The sequence below is a fragment of the Eschrichtius robustus genome, chromosome 20 (genome assembly GCF_028021215.1).
Source record: "Eschrichtius robustus isolate mEscRob2 chromosome 20, mEscRob2.pri, whole genome shotgun sequence".
In the NCBI taxonomy this organism is placed as follows: domain Eukaryota; kingdom Metazoa; phylum Chordata; class Mammalia; order Artiodactyla; family Eschrichtiidae; genus Eschrichtius; species Eschrichtius robustus.
In genome coordinates, this window is record NC_090843.1 from 24,808,245 (window position 1) to 24,823,766 (window position 15,522).

General features: G+C 51.8%; 1 protein-coding gene across 3 annotated transcripts in view; it reads right to left on the reverse strand.

Moving 5' to 3' along the window:
* The window catches only part of ITGA3 (integrin subunit alpha 3), a 29,348-nt gene that overhangs the window by 2,153 nt on the left and 11,673 nt on the right, over nt 1–15,522 (reverse strand). For 2 of the 3 annotated variants that reach the window (XM_068531604.1, XM_068531603.1), the window contains 21 exons: nt 14,943–15,029; nt 14,374–14,581; nt 13,720–13,916; nt 11,959–12,047; nt 11,696–11,832; nt 11,442–11,528; nt 10,428–10,495; nt 10,216–10,352; nt 9,468–9,617; nt 9,279–9,376; nt 8,833–8,980; nt 8,491–8,559; nt 7,802–7,881; nt 7,615–7,692; nt 6,452–6,554; nt 6,163–6,345; nt 5,859–5,981; nt 5,005–5,118; nt 3,948–4,046; nt 711–836; nt 195–336 (listed from right to left, as the gene is read on the reverse strand). In XM_068531604.1, the coding sequence (XP_068387705.1) occupies nt 226–336; nt 711–836; nt 3,948–4,046; nt 5,005–5,118; nt 5,859–5,981; nt 6,163–6,345; nt 6,452–6,554; nt 7,615–7,692; nt 7,802–7,881; nt 8,491–8,559; nt 8,833–8,980; nt 9,279–9,376; nt 9,468–9,617; nt 10,216–10,352; nt 10,428–10,495; nt 11,442–11,528; nt 11,696–11,832; nt 11,959–12,047; nt 13,720–13,916; nt 14,374–14,581; nt 14,943–15,029 (2,492 nt within the window). In that variant the 3' untranslated portion in view covers nt 195–225. The remainder of the gene's footprint in view (nt 1–194; nt 337–710; nt 837–3,947; nt 4,047–5,004; nt 5,119–5,858; nt 5,982–6,162; nt 6,346–6,451; nt 6,555–7,614; nt 7,693–7,801; nt 7,882–8,490; nt 8,560–8,832; nt 8,981–9,278; nt 9,377–9,467; nt 9,618–10,215; nt 10,353–10,427; nt 10,496–11,441; nt 11,529–11,695; nt 11,833–11,958; nt 12,048–13,719; nt 13,917–14,373; nt 14,582–14,942; nt 15,030–15,522) is intronic. The other variant, XM_068531605.1, reaches the window with a different exon arrangement.

The window sequence follows — 15,522 nt, forward strand, 5'->3', positions numbered from 1 at the left end:
CTGGTGAGAGCAGACACCCCGAGCTCTCCCAGGGTACGGAGAAGGAGGCCGACAGAGTGGCCTGTTCTTTGTGGTGGTGCTGGGGACAGAGTGAAGTGCAGAGAGGGCCCATAAAGGAAGAGGAGCAGATAGGACAGAGTCAGAGGCCCCAGCCAGCTGGGGGCTTGGGGGAAGGGGCCCGGAGGCCGCGTTACCCAGGCGGACCAGGGGCGGGGGCTGCCCCGCTCAGTAGTCGTCCGTCAGCCTCTCTGTCTCTGATGGCTGGCTCTTCATCTCCGCCTTCTGCCTCTTAGCTTCGTACAGGGCCCGAGTGCGGGCTCGCTTGAAGAAGCCGCACTGCGGAGGGGAGGAGGTGGGGAGGGGCCATCAGGGGGGCTGGGGGGTCCTTGCCAGCAGCACTCATGAACTGGGGCTTAGGGCTGGGGAGCCCAGATGCCTGGGTCCCAGCCCCAGCTTGGTGATGTAGCAGGAGCCAGAGCTCCTGGTTCCCCTTTCTGGCTTGCAGGTCCCCCCATTAACCCAGGCAGGAGCATCCTGGGTGAGATGAGGATGGGGCAGGGGGTGCGACTGGGAGCTGGGAAGAGGTAGGGGGGACTTGGGGGATGGGGGGTGAGATGGAAGTGAGGACTGAGATGAAGGGAGAGTTGGTGAGGGTCTGCTGGCAGGAGGTCCCAGAGTGGGCGTCCCAGTGGCGGGCTGGGTGTCCTAACCTTCCACAGCAAGAGGATGATCAGCCCCAGCAGCAGCAGTCCGGCACTCACAGCCACAAGCACCAGCCACAGCTCGATCTCGGCTGGCAGCTCCTCCACCAGGTCAGAGTCAATGTCCACGGAGAACTGGAGGGGGTGAGAAGGGGCTCAGCCTTGTATCCATGCCCTTAGGCCCAGAGCTCATCCCTGCTGTTCCAGCTGGACCCAGGACCCTGCTATTTTTTTTTTTTTTTTTTAGTTGTACATATTTATTTATTTATTTTCAAAGTTTTATTTATTTATTTATTTTAAACATCTTTATTGGACTATAATTGCTTTACAGTGGTGTGTTAGTTTCTGCTTTATAACAAAGTGAATCAGCTATACATATACATATATCCCCATATCTCTTCCCTCTTGTGTCTCCCTCCCTCCCACCCTCCCTATCCCACCCCACTAGGTGGTCACAAAGCACCGAGCTGATCTCCCTGTGCTATGAGGCTGCTTCCCACTAGCTATCTGTTTTACGTTTGGTAGTGTATATATGTCCATGCCACTCTCTCACTTTGTCCCAGCTTACCCTTCCCCCTCCCGGTGTCCTCAAGTTCATTCTCTAGTACATCTGCGCAGGACCCTGCTTTTTGATCGACTGCCAGTAGGGGGCACTCAGGGACTGGAAAAGCCCCTGCCCACCCACTGATAGCCGCAGATTCCTCCATCCTCCCCTTTCTCCACAGGAGCAGCCTCAGATCTGGGAGGCAGCCTGGAGTCTGTGTTTGCGACCCACACATCTGGGCTTGGGTACCAGCTCCATCCTTCACAAGCTGTGGGACCTTGGACAAGTAATTTCACCTCTCTGAATCTCCATTTCATGCTCTCTGATAAGGGGATCATAATGCCTACCTCATAATACAGTAGAGAACCAAAGGTAAAACCAAAAGCATGGGTTCTGGAGCCAGACTACCTGGGTTCAAGCCCTAGCTGTGTTATTCACTAGTTGTGTGACCTTGGGCAAGTCACTTAACCTCTCTGTTGTTCATCTGTAAAATGGGGATTATGCTAATAATACCTACATCAGCATAGGTTGCTGGAGAGGATTAAATGTGTTTAATATGAGTAAACTGCTTTGAGCAATACCTGGTACACAGCAACACTCCATAAATATTTACAAAAAAACAAAGAGTGCATACATAGCCTATAGTACAATTTTTTTCTTCCCCTACAATGAAGATATATATATATATAATATATATATTATTATATATGTTTTATAATATGAAGTTATTTCATATATTTTAAATATACATTTATATATAGAAAAATATTTTTTCTGACGCTACATTATTATTATTTCTTAAAAAGTTATTTTGATTATTTTTTTTAAAAGATGACATGAAGAAAATTAAAGGTTCCCAGTAATTTTACTCCATAGAAAAAGCTATCGTCAACATTTTGTTGAATCTCTTTCCATATATATATATATATATATATATATTTTTTTTTTTTTTTTTTTTTTTTTTTTTTTTGGCTGTGCTGTGCAGCATGTGGGATCTTAGTTCCCCGATCAGGGACTGAACCTGCGCCCCCTGCATTGGAAGCGTGGAGTCTTAACCACTGGACCGCCAGGGAAGTCCTCTTTCCATATTTTTAAACGTTAAACATATATATTTTTTCTTCCACATAAATGGGATCTGTGTGTACTCTACCCACTCTTCTGCGACCTTTTTCATTATCTTTCGATGTCAATTAATAAAGATCAACCTAATCTCTTCTGATGACTGCATAGTCATTGTAGGAAATGTACCATAATTTATTGAACCAATCTCCTACTGAAAGACATTTAGATTGTTTCCAATCTTATGGCATTATAAGCAATGCTTTAAAAATATCCCCATATATTTATGTTTGCAAACTTGTCCTATTAGCTCCTTAAGATATATTATCATGTGCAGGATCAAAGGAAATGTGCAATTAAAAATTTAATAGATATTGATAAATTCATCTCCAAAAAGAATCCATCAATTTATATTCCAATCAATAGCATTTCCTTCTACCTCATCAGCACCGGACAGCATTATTCTTTTTAATATTTTCTAATATGATAGGAAAAAAATCTTATTGCTATTATTTTTATTTCTTTACTATTGAACATTGGTACTTCACTCTATGTACACTGCCTGTTTATCTCTATGCTGCCCTTTATCTTTACATATTAAAAATATGTCTATCAATACTTTGTCATGTATGCTATAAACTTTTTAAAAAAGCAATATATCATTTGCCTTTTTAGTTTCCTTACCATCTCTTTTGCTGTACACAGATTTAAAATTTCATATAGTCTCTTATAACTGATTCACTTTGCTGTACACCTGAAACTAATACAACATTGTAAATCAACTATACTCCAATAAAAATTTAAAAAATAAAAAATAAAATAAAATTTCATATAGTCTAATTTGTCAAATTTTTCCTTTGTGACTTCTGGGTTTAATAAAATAACTCCCTTTCTCCATAATTAAAGATTATTATTAAATTATTTCCTGAATTTTCTTCTGGTATAATAGATTTTATTTCCTATATTTAAATATTTAATCTAACTCAAATGTGTTTTTGTTTATGGTGTGAGGCAGGGGTTTGCCTTTACTTTCCAAATGTGTTCTCCCAATACTACTTGTTTACCTTTTTCTCCTGATTAAAAATGCCATCTGTATAATAAAGTAAATTTCTATCCTGTTCCATTGATCTTTCTGGCCCTTCCTATACTACCTTAATTTATTTTAGGAAATGTACCATAATGTATTTAACCAAAACTTCATTCACCTCCTATACCTATCCCCTTCATATCTCCACTTATATCCTTTTCATAACAAATTATTAGCAATTTTGTCATATTTATTCTTCCGTATGTAACTCAGAATCAAGTTTGGGAACTTTCTTTTCAAGTTTCCACAGAGATGGAACATCTTCACAGAGATGTCGTGCAGATCAAATGAGCTCAAGCAGAGGTTCTCAACCCTGGCTGCACAGTAGAATCACTAGGGGGTACTTTTTAACATACCAACACTGGGGTCCCACCTCCACAGACTCAGATTTCATTGATCAGGGGTGTAGTCCAGACACCAGAAGTCCTCCAGAGGATTCCAATGTGCTGCCAAGATTGAGACCACATAGCTAAAGCGTGTGAACGTGCTCTGAAAAGATGCCCTGTTCTCCCATGCCCTGGCCAGGCGCTGCTGTCTCCTTAGCACGATCACTCACCCGCACCGTCTTGTTCTCCATGTTGATGGTGGGGACGCTGGTTCGCAGGAACAGGGTGGCCCAGCTGGCTACCCTGACTCGGTCAAAGTCTTTGTAATCCTGGAGGGAGGAAGGATGGGTCAAAAGAAGCAGCTGAAGCCCCTCTGAGCCTCTCTCCTGACCCTCCCTCAGGGTCAACGACAACCCCCAGGACACCATCCCCCCATCCTTAAGCAGCACCCAAAAGGACCTGACACCAGGCCTCTCCTCCACACACGAACACACGTCATTCATTCATCTGTGCGTCAGGTCCTGTGCTGGATGCTGGGGACAGCAGAGACAATGAAGGTCACAGTCTAGGTCCGGCCTGTGGGCTAAATCTGGCCCATGACCTGCTTTTGTAAATAAAGTATTTCTGGCACATAGACACGCCCATTCATCTATGTATTGTCTGTGGCAGCTTTGTGCTACTATGCAGAACTGAGTAGTTGCAACAGAAAGCACGTGGCCCACAGAGCTGAAAAGATGTTTAATCTAGTCATTTACAGAAAAAGTTTGGTCTAGGTGGCACGAGATGGCTGGCACTGCAACCCAGAGCAGAGCGTGGTAAGTGGCATGCGTGGTTTCTGAGAAAGTTCTGTGGGTGTCCAGAGGGGAGAGGTCATTTTCAGCTGGAAAAGTCAGAAGAGACCTCGCTGGTGGTCTCTGAGGGAGACTGTGAAGCCTGAACAGAAGTCTACATGCAGAGATAACAGAGGGGAGCTGGCATCCAGGGGGAAGGAACAGCATGGGCTAAAGCAGGGAGGTGGGAAAGTAATGGACACGTGACAGAATAATGGACATGTGAGAGAAGGTCATCTTGGCTAGAGACAAAATTATGTCATATCCCCCACACAGATGCACAGACTAACACTGACACAGCACACAGTAACAGGTGCACAACCCAGCATGTATCAATCTCCATGCAGTCACTGACACACACACTCGGGCACACACATGCACTCTGGCCTCATCCTCTCCCTGTTGCTCTCCCTGCCCGGGTGGGTGGCAGTGGAGACCTCCAGACCCCGGCACTGACCTCGATGAAGGTGCTGTTCCACACTCGTGCCTGCACTGTCACGTTGGTGATGACGGGGGCATCAGGAATCTGGCACTCCAGCCACACACAGCGGGTGTGGTCACTGCCACAGCTCTGAGGTGGGCAGGGAACACAGAACACGAGACAGTCTGGGTCTCTAGATTCTTCAGGCTTCGCCCCTGGCTTTGTCCCACCCATGGCTGACCTGAAGGGGCCTGCCCTAATCCCTTCACTCATGCACACTGCACTTACGTGTTTAAGGCACATTCTTTGGGCCAAGCATACATAGATGCCAGCGACAGGGAGAACGGGAAATCTGATCCTTGTTCGTGTAAATGGGGCCCAATCCCAAACGCCACCTTTCCAATGCCTTCCCACGCTGAGCCTTTGCTCCTGCCGGCTCCCTCTACTTGGAAGGCCACTCCTCCCTCTCTACCCAGCTAGACCTCAACTTGCTGCCCAGGCCTGCTCCCCTCTCCCTTCTGACAGAGGGCGCCCTGCACCCCATCTTCATCTTGCCTCTCCCCATTCCCAGCCCTAATGATCAAAGCTTTGAGCAGCTATATCACCCCCAACAGGTGGGGGCTCCTGGGAATAGAATCAGTATTTCTTCCTTTAGTCCACTGTACTGGCTGCTCCCCAACACAAGGCAAGGGCAGCGGGGTCCCTCTGAGGGCAGGAGATGAGTCCCTCCCCCTGACTGGAGGCTCCTGAAGGCAGGGGCCACATCACCTTATCAGACTGGGTTCTCCTGGAGCGTAGCACCTATCTCCCTTGCTTCGTGTGTCCCCAGGTGCCCACCCACCCTGTGATGGGTGGGCACAATCCCCTCCAACCTTGCCCTGGTCACTCACCAGCTGGATCTCAGACTTGGCTTTTTTGGCAGCAGCCAGAGTGACAGGCAGGGGGCCCTGGCCTCCCCCGGGGTCCAGCTGTCGCCGCCTGCGTTGTGGAGATGGCGGCCTGTCCCCAGGAACCTGAAGGGGGAAGAGGCGATTTGTTGGAGGGAGGATCAAAGGTGAGGAGAGGACGAAAGGGCAGGTGGAGGGGCAGGTCCCAGAGATGTAGGAGGGGAGGGAGAGGAAGACGCTGGCCTTTCTGCCCTGCAGCTTGCAAAGGAAATGAGATGCAAGTGAACGCTTCCCCTGGTGTCCTTACAGAGAGGGTGAGGTTGAGAGGGTTGACAAGGTCTCCAGGTGGCCGGCAGTGCCACGACCCATTGCCGTGGACCGTGATCTCCGTGGGGTACAGCAGCCACTTGCCATTGCTGACTTCATAGGGCCACTCCAGCCCCAGGACCAGGGTACCGAGGGCTGCCAGCCCTTCCCCCACTGGGCCCACCTGTGGGTACAAGGGGTGTCATGGCCACTGTCTCATGGAAAACCACCTCCATCTCACCAGCCCCCACCCTCACACCCTCAGACCCTGGACCCAGATGTCCCCTTACCTGGAACTCATACTTGAGAGGGCTTCCCACATCCTCCACAGTTTTCATGCCAGACTCGCCCATCACTGTCCCCCCAAAGAAGCTCTGTAGCCGGTGACTCACCCTAGGGGTAAGAAAGATGCTGGAGTCACAGGGGATGGGAGGGGTCCTTGCGGGGGGGGGGGGGCCACCAAGGTTAACTACAACTCCTCTGATATCAGGCAGACCTGAGATAAACCCCAGCTCTAGCATTTACTAGCTGTATGGCCTCAAGCAAGTTATTTATCCTCTCTGAGCCTCAGTTTCTTCATCTGTAAAGTGGGGTTAATCTGTTAAGCAGGGTCACTATATAATGGGGCTGTTGTGAGAAGACAATGAGATGATGTATATAAAATCCTTAGCATTGTATGTATGTGCCACATCTTCTTTATCCATTCATCTGTTGATGGACACTTAGGTTGCTTCCCCTAGAGTCTGTCATACAGAGTGAAGTAAGTCAGAAAGAGAAAAACAAATACCATATGCTAACACATATATATGGAATCTGAAAAAAAAAAAAAATGGTCATGAAGAACCTAGGGACAAGACCAGAATAAAGACACAGACCTACTAGAGAATGGACTTGAGGATACGGGGAGGGGGAAGGGTAAGCTGGGACAAAGTGAGAGAGTGGCATGGACATATATACACTACCAAACGTAAAACAGATAGCTAGTGGGAAGCAGCCGCATAGCACAGGGAGATCAGCTCGGTGCTTTGTGACCACCTAGAGGGGTGGGATAGGGAGGGTGGGAGGGAGGGAGAAGCAAGAGGGAAGAGATATGGAGGTATATGTGTATGTATAGCTGATTCACTTTGTTATAAAGCAGAAACTAACACACCATTGTAAAGCAATTATACTCCAATAAAGATGTTTAAAAAAAAAAAATCCTTAGCACAACAAGCTCTCATGAAATGGTAGGGCCACACCAACACCTTAGCCCCAGAGTTTCTGATTCCTCCACTGCTACCTGCTTTGCAAGGAGAATAATAATAATAGTAACAGTAATGATAGTGATGTTGTTATGTCTTGGCCTAAGGATTCCAAGCCAAGAGAGGTGTCTCAGAGGAGCTTGAGAGACACCTTAGGGAGGGGAGACCCTAGCTCAGGCCCAGCAGGTTGGGTTGGGGGGAGTGGTACCCACATGCTGAGTGAGGCCTGGAGTGTGTAGTCCACCAGCAGAGTCAGGGTCATGGGCGACAGGTCATCCTGGTGACTTGACCTGGGGAAAGAATGCAGAGGGTAGGGGAGGAATGTGTCACCTGAGGCTGGGGTGGGGGGGCCCAGGACATCTCAACCTTGACATAGACTGGCTTCTCGAGGTCACTCACGTGGAGAGCTGCAGCTGTGCCTGGAGTTCCCTTGTGTGCAGGGTCACTCCAATGACCTCGAAGGCGATGAGCAGCTCCATCTGCCATGAGGGTGAGGGAGGCAGAGAGGGGCGTTTGGGGCCAGGCAGGGGTGATGCCATGGGGAAGCGAGGGGCTGAATGCTACGCTAAGGAGTTGGTTCTCTGGCCTCCTCCTCCCATTCAGGGTGTGGTCTCCCACTGCCACCTGCCTCCACTCTTCCACCTTCCTAGCCTCATCTGTTTCCCTTTTCCCATTCTCTTCTGTTAGTAACAGCTCTGCTACTTTTGAGCCACATGACCTTGAGCAATCACTGAAATTTTCTAAGCCCATGTTTCCTTCCTGTAAATCAGCATCTACCTCCTCAGAAGGTTGTGAGAATTATATCATATAAAAGAAGCACAGCCTTGGGGTCAGGGCCTCGCACATAGTAGGTGCTCAGCAAAATCGGTTTCCTCACCTCCACCTCCTCTAGCTTTGTGCATAGCTCCCTAGTGGCCCCATTTTTCTGTCTCTGGGTCTCCCCCACCCCCTACTGTATCCCCCCCTCCTCCACTCTGGCTCTTTGCTTCAAGGAAGCCTGGGAAGCAGGCAGGCAGAGTGAAGATACGGAACTCATCAGAGGAGTAGCCTGGGACCCACAGGGCTGGAAGGGTGTGGTCGGCGCTCACCCTCTGGTTCCGTTTGAAGGGGTTCCCCAGCTCGCAAACGATGGTCTCGTTGGCTTGGCAGGCTCCAGCCTGAAGAAAGAAGACAAATCAGATCTGGGTGGTCAGACTAGGGCTTGTCCCGCCCCTCTCCTGTGGTACAGGGCCTGAAGCCCTAGAGGCCTGAGAACCGAGTTCCCCTAGCAGCAGAGACGCTGCAGGCACCTGAGGAAGCCCAGCCTAGAGGAGTTGGGGAGGGGGGGGGGGAACACATGGCAAATGACAACACATGTACACGACATGTATGAAGGATGCATATACATGGTGGAGCCGTGATTGGGCTCCGAGGGGGCGGAAGGCACTCACGGGGCGCACTGAGGACAGCAGCAGGGCGGGAGGCACCGCCAGGGTGAGCAGCGCCTCGTGGGCGTCTTCCCCAGCCCGCTCCCGGCTCGGGGTGTTGGTCAGGTAGATGCTCAGCAGCAGTTTTCGGAAGTCTCTATTGTACTGGAGCCTGAGAGGGGAGGAGCCCCGGGCTGAGCCCAAAGCCCCGCCTCCGGGCCCGCCCCAGACCTGTTAGGCCCCGCCCCCCAGAGTAAAGCCCCTTTTCTGGCCAGGGAAGGCCAGTCTTATCAGCTCCCACCTCGCTAATTAAGGTCCCTCCTCTCCGGCTCGCCTCTCTCTGAGACCCCGCCCCTCAGATCTTACCAGTTCTCTCCCCTCTTCCAGACCAATAGGGCCCCGCCCCTCAATTCCCCAAAGCCTGTGAAGTCCGCCCCACCCTTGGCCAATCCCCGCGGTCCAGAGCGCACCTGCTCAGCCGCTGCCCCAGCTCAGACACGAAGGCCGCCCGCATCTGCAAGTTGCTGTCGCACTTGTTGTCCGGCCCGCACTCCTTCTGGAACTGGACCTGGGGGTGGTCGGAGGCGTGGAGGGACCACCACCCACAGCGCCCTCTCGCCCCATAGCTCTCCGGGCCCCTGTCCTTCGGCCCCACCCACCTCCGTGTGGTTCTCCAGAGCCTGCGCCTGGTTGAGGACCGGGTAGGCGTCCAGGGACCGAAGCCCCAGTCGGGGGCGCTCAGGCATCCGCAAAGGTAAAGAGTAGTTCATGGAGATGATGATGGGTCGGAGTTTGTCACGGACGTTGTCCTGGGAAAGGAAGGTGAGCTGAACCCAGCTCTGCACTGCCCTCCAAACCAAGTTGAATCCTCACACCATCCTAAACCCCTAGGGAGGAGCTGAAGGCCCCCCACCCCGCCTCAACCCTGAAAACCCCCTCTAAGGCTGAACCGCCTCCCGTCTGATCACCAAATTGACCCCACTGGTACCACCCTGACCCACAAGTGAGAAGGTGGGGCTCCTCCTCTCCAGGGATCCCTCTGGGGGGAGAGTTGAGCTTCCCTTCATCCCTGGGGTTCCCAGGTTGAGTTCTCCCTTCTCACCCTGATGTCCCAGAGAGAGCCTGAGCCTGCCCCTACTAACGGATGCCTTTTCCCCAGAGGTGAGCTGAGGCAAGAATTTCACACCCCTCACTGTGGCCCCCATCCGCACTCCGAGGGTCTCTCTCTCCCCTCTACCATGGGCTGGGTGCTGTGCACAGTACCCTCTACTTACCTATGGCCTTCCAGGTCGACCTGCCACCTCTGTCTCTGGGGAGACCTCATTCCCTCACCCTTGACCTTGGGGACTCTGGCTACCTCTTCCTGGGACCATGGAGCCCATGTGCCACCCCTCGCCCCTCCCTCACCATCAGGAGCAGCTCCAGCGTCTGGCAGCGCATCTCGGGCATGGAGAAGAAGCCATGGAAGATAGCTGACTGACTGTGTGCAAAGCGGAGCCGGGGTGGGCGGCGGTCCCGATCGGCCTCCAGAGTGTAGGCCAGGGCTGCAGGTGCACAGTGTGGTCAGCAAGTGACCAGGTGAGCATGCCCTCCCCCTCGCCCAGCAGCCCAGCACTCACTGATGTTCCGCCTGTAGTTGGGGTCCCCGGCACTCTGGTTGTAAGCAAAGCACAGCTCTACCTGCACACTGTTGAGGGTGGGGGACATGGAGGAGGGTCTGGTCACAGTGGGACCCAGATATCCAGGCCCTGGCTTTCACCCCCTTTCCTGGGCAAGGGGGAACAGGGCCCTTCAGGAAAAAGGCAGGGACAAAACTGGGGAGTCCACAGGGTTGGGCTGGGGTGTCCCTGGCCCCTTCCCTCCCCACTCTCATCAGAGCCATAGAAAACAGGGTTAGAGGGCACCAATGAGGAAACGGAGGCCCTGAGAGCAGAAGGAGTTGCCTGAAGTCATTAGTCAGTTGTTGGCCCAGCCCAGTCTTGGGCAGGATCCCCAGTCCAGATCTCCTTCCCCACCCCGCCCCCCGCTTCCCTGCCCTGTCTCCCCCTGCCTTCTGATCCAGTACCCTCATTCACACACAGACCTTGGGGTCAGCACCATCATTATTGTAACCATCTTAGCAACTAACATTTTTTGAGCACTTAGGGTTTATAGAGAGCCATGCTAAGGGCTATTTGTATATTATCTCATTTGATTATCACAGCAGCCCTGTGAATTGGTTATTAACTTTGTTTTATAGGCAAGGAATCTGAGATTCAGAGAGATTAATTTGCTCAAGGTGGCTCTCTCTCCTTCCCCACATCCCATCACTTAAGTGTCTTTCTCTTCCCTCCTCTTCCAGGATCTCACTCCCCAGAGCCCATCCCCACCATCGCAATGGGCATAGCTGGAATTTGAACCAGGCCGTCCAGGGCTCCCACTCCCAACCACCATGCCCTATTGCCCCCACCCCCAATTCACCCATTACCTCCTGCAAGGAGTTTTGCTTTTTAATGAGGTTGAGTAGGGAGGGCCATGCTTACCCAAGAATCAACCCTTTAATGGTGGGGTATCAGGAGTTGCCAGGGGAGGGTTTTGGGAGAGTCTTCCCATACATCAGGAGGAATGGGTGGGCAGGGGCCTGAGGGTCTCACCAGGAGGCGGCTGTGCAGAGTGCAGGGTCCAGTACAGATGGCCTGGCCACCAAGGTCCTGTGGAGGATGTTGATGACAGGCCGGGCCCTGCACAGAAAACCCACAGACATCAATGCCTCTGGCCTGTCCCAGGCCAGGCTGGGGTCGGGGCTCAGGTTTGCATGGACATGACGCTGAAGGTGGACAGAGCTGGGGCTCCACGCAGACAGGGATGGCGGAGAGAAAGGCCCCCATCCACTGTTGCCCTGGCTCACCGCAGCAGCACGATGTGGTCTGACAGGCTCCCCACCAGCAGGTCTGGGTAGAAGTTCTCATCCACATCCATCTGCCCACTCAGGGAGTAGCCAAAGGTGGCCAAGCCAGGCAGTCCCAGCTTCTCTCCGTGTATTACCTGGAGGCAGAGGGAAGTGGTGGGGACAGGCTCTGGGGTAGGCTCCAGGGAGTGGGGCCCAGGGGGAATAGGGAGGGGTGGATGAGGGAAAGGAGGAAGGGCCCCGCCATCCCTGTCCATCCATACCTGCTGGGGCTGTCTGAGGAGCCCCCTGGAGCTGCCGTGGTAGATGTACACTTTGCCCAAGCCCTCAAAAGGGGCTCCCACAGCAACGTCTGGGGTAGAGAGACGGTACAGGGTCACCCCGTGTACTATGGGCCCCACAGTTCCCCAACCCTGTGCTCCAGGCCACAGAGCCCAGCGTGGCATTGACCTCCCTGTCAGACAGTGCTCAGAGCATCAGGGAACAGAGCTCTGTGGCTCAGGATTAAAACTGGGACCATTGGGCGCCCAATTGCCTCTTCTATATGAGGGAAATTAGGCCCAGGAGAGGGAAGTGACTTACCCAAAGTCACACAGCAAGTTAAAGTCTCTGGCAGGCCTCAACCCCCGATTTCTGACCACTGGCTGTTGTTTGTTTTCCCTTATTGCAGTGCGTTCCTTCTCCCCCACCAACCGCCCCTCCAGACACCTGGTTCTTCTAATGACATTTACCAGCAGGGTCACAGAAGCAGGTGTTCCCCATTGGTGACTCTGCCACGCAGTTATCAAGCACTCATCTCATCCAGTCCTCACGAGAGTACTGGCAGTAGGTACTACTTTTTTTTTTTTTTTTTCTCTTGGCAGTAGGTACTACTGTCCCCACTTCATAGATGAGGAAAAAGGCTCAGGAAACCCAAAGTCACACAGCTAAGGAGTAGAGAAGAGGCTCTAAGCCCATGTCTGTCTCTGTGTGGGGGCTGGGATTTTAATCACAACACTCTAGTGAACTTTACTTGTTAAAATGGCCAGGCTTTTTAATTCGAACCATTATTTCCACAAATAAATCCAAAACGTTTTGTCTTCTTAAACTTTCTAGTTTTCTGCTTTTGATCTGATAAGGTCTAGGTAACCAGAAAGCCAAGCTTGTTAGAAAAGGAAAAGTAAGTAGGTCCTGAGTGACAACTGGGCAACTCTTCTATCAGTAAGTGCTTGGGCTTCATTAACTGGAGTTTCTAGCACCCGTTTGGTCTCTTTAGCGGCGCCTCTGCCTTCCTTTTGGTTTTCAGGTATGTTCTGGGAAGTTGAGGTTGTCAGAGAAATGATTTACGGGTACGCCAGGTGATCCCGTGGCAACCAGGCTCAACCCCTTGATTTGTCCCTCTCCTTGATACACCAGGTCTGATTGGTCCCCAAGTCCTGCAGAGCACTAATGACATCCCCTATATCTGGGACTTCTACCTTGTCCCAGCACTTAACGTCCCACACCTGATATACTATATTCTTGATCTTAACACCCCCAGCCTTGCTCCCCGCATCCATCCATCCCACATCTCCCTCCAGAATCATCTTGCAAGGTACCAAGCTATCATATCAAATCCCTGCCCCCAAATCTTTTTAGACACCCCTCTGCCATAACCCAAATATAAAGCCCTAGTTTTTCTGCCTGGCTTTCAAAGCGTCCACCCCACCCCTACACTACCTCTCCAGCCTCACCTCTGATGTGAACAACCCACACCTACTAGATTTGAGCACATCAGGCAAGTGTACCACGCTCATATTGTGCCCCTTCTCTTCCCTCCACTGTGCACACTCAGCCCAGCCTTTGATGCCTGGTGGTACGTCCACTCCTCCAGGAGGTCTACCAAGCTCGCCTCTGTGGGGGCTCCCTTTGCACGCTGTGTCTCCAGCACTGCTGTGAGCTCCCCAGACCTGGGCCCCAGCCTGTCTTCTCTTCGGACCCTGTCAAGCCTGGTATGCAGCTGGCTCTCAGTCAGTGGATGCTGGGGCAGGAGTGTTGGCTCATACCCTGGAATCCATCCTGGTTGATGTCACCGATGCTTGCCACGGAGAAGCCAAAGGCAGAGCGACTGGGGCCGTGAAGAAGGAGGGAGGGGTGGGCCGGGAAGGAAGTGCCTGCCTGGTTCATGAAGACATAAATGGCACCCCCTACCTCCTCTTTCCTCTCAAAGTAATAGGGGGCACCCACCAGGAGGTCCTGCCACCTGCACAGGAGAGAAGAAGGTGGAGATGGGACATGCAGCATAACTCTTATTTAGCAGACACAACTGTGCCAGGCAGGGCACATGACTCTACAAATGGCGCCTCTGGCCATAGGTCGTGGGAAGGACAAGGAAGTGTCATTGTGACTCGTCTAATAGAAAACACATGTGTGGAGAAGCCATGTAGACACAGATCACACCCAAACAGCCCACATCCACTAGAGCCATACAAATGACAGGCATAGACGAGGAGATGCAAGCCTCATGAAATTGACATGCAAGCATCCAGAATCCCATAAAGTCTGATTGCAAATCAACATGCAAAATTGACTAGCAAATCCCTGCAAACAGCATGCAAAGAAATGCACAATTGCAAACCTCCATTTCTCTGCCCTGGTTTGGGCAAGCCCGCCCCCCTCACCATTCTCCTGGCCCCAGAGAAATGTCCCTGGATTCTCACCCATCATTGTTCAGGTCTGCCAGGGCAATGGCGCTGCCAAAATAGGCGCCCACCTGCCTGCCCTCCAGCACCTGCCTCCTCCGCAGGTCTCCACCTGCCTCCTGGCTCAGCAAAAAGACAGCGCCCACATGTTGGTGCCGAGGGGCACCCGTCACAATGGTGGTGTTCGTAGGGTGCAGGATGGCACTGCCCACCTGCATCGTGTAGCCTGGGAAGCGGGGAAGGTGGTCAATCAAGGCTCCAGTAAGTTTTGTCCCCTTCTACTCTGGACCCATCTCCCAATATCCCCCTATTATCTTCTATTCCTCTATTCTAAGTTGGGCAAGAAGGTGGACCTTGGATGCCCAGCCCCGAGTCCTGCCTGCACACTGGACCGTGAGCTCCACGAGGGTCATGACTCTGCATCTTGGGGGCATACAGGTGGTGGTCAATAATTGTGTGCTAGCTGAACTAAATGCCGCTAGTCGCACTGCACCCTGGCCTCACTCTTCCACCAGACACTGAAGGTGAGAGGGCCACTGAGCCCCTTTCCTCCTCTCCACCCAAAGGGCCACCACAACTGGACTCACCAATGTAGAGGTTGCCTTGGTCCCCTGGGTCCTTGTAACTATATTCGGATAAATCCCAGTCCTTCCGCTGAATCATGTAGCTGTTTCCTTCACAAGGATTTGAGGAGGGGGAGTATAAGTCACCACTCCTTTCCTCCACTCTGTCCAGGCCCCCCCACCTCCAGATAAGGATAATAATAACCCCTTTTATTTGTGAGTACTTTGCCATTTGCAAATCACTTCCTCTTTATTTTAACAATTCTGTGAGGTAGAATGATGACCCCATTTTGCAGATGAGAAAAATGAGGCTCAGGGATGGAGAGCTAGTTGTCCAGCTGGAATCCAGTCATCCAGGCACCCGGATACTAGATGACATTTCCCTCACCCTAGACACCAAAGCCAGACTCCACACCATTATCTCCTCCTAATCCTGCCCCCAAACTCAGGCTGTCTACCCCTACCCTGCTCCCCAGGGCTGCTGCTGGAGAGTACCTGTGGCCCTGCCAAGATTCTAAAGGACCAAGGGGCGGGAGGTAAGACTAGCGGTGAGCAGAGGCCTCGGCCTCAGGCAAGCCTAGAGCTGTGACTACGCCCTGGGCTA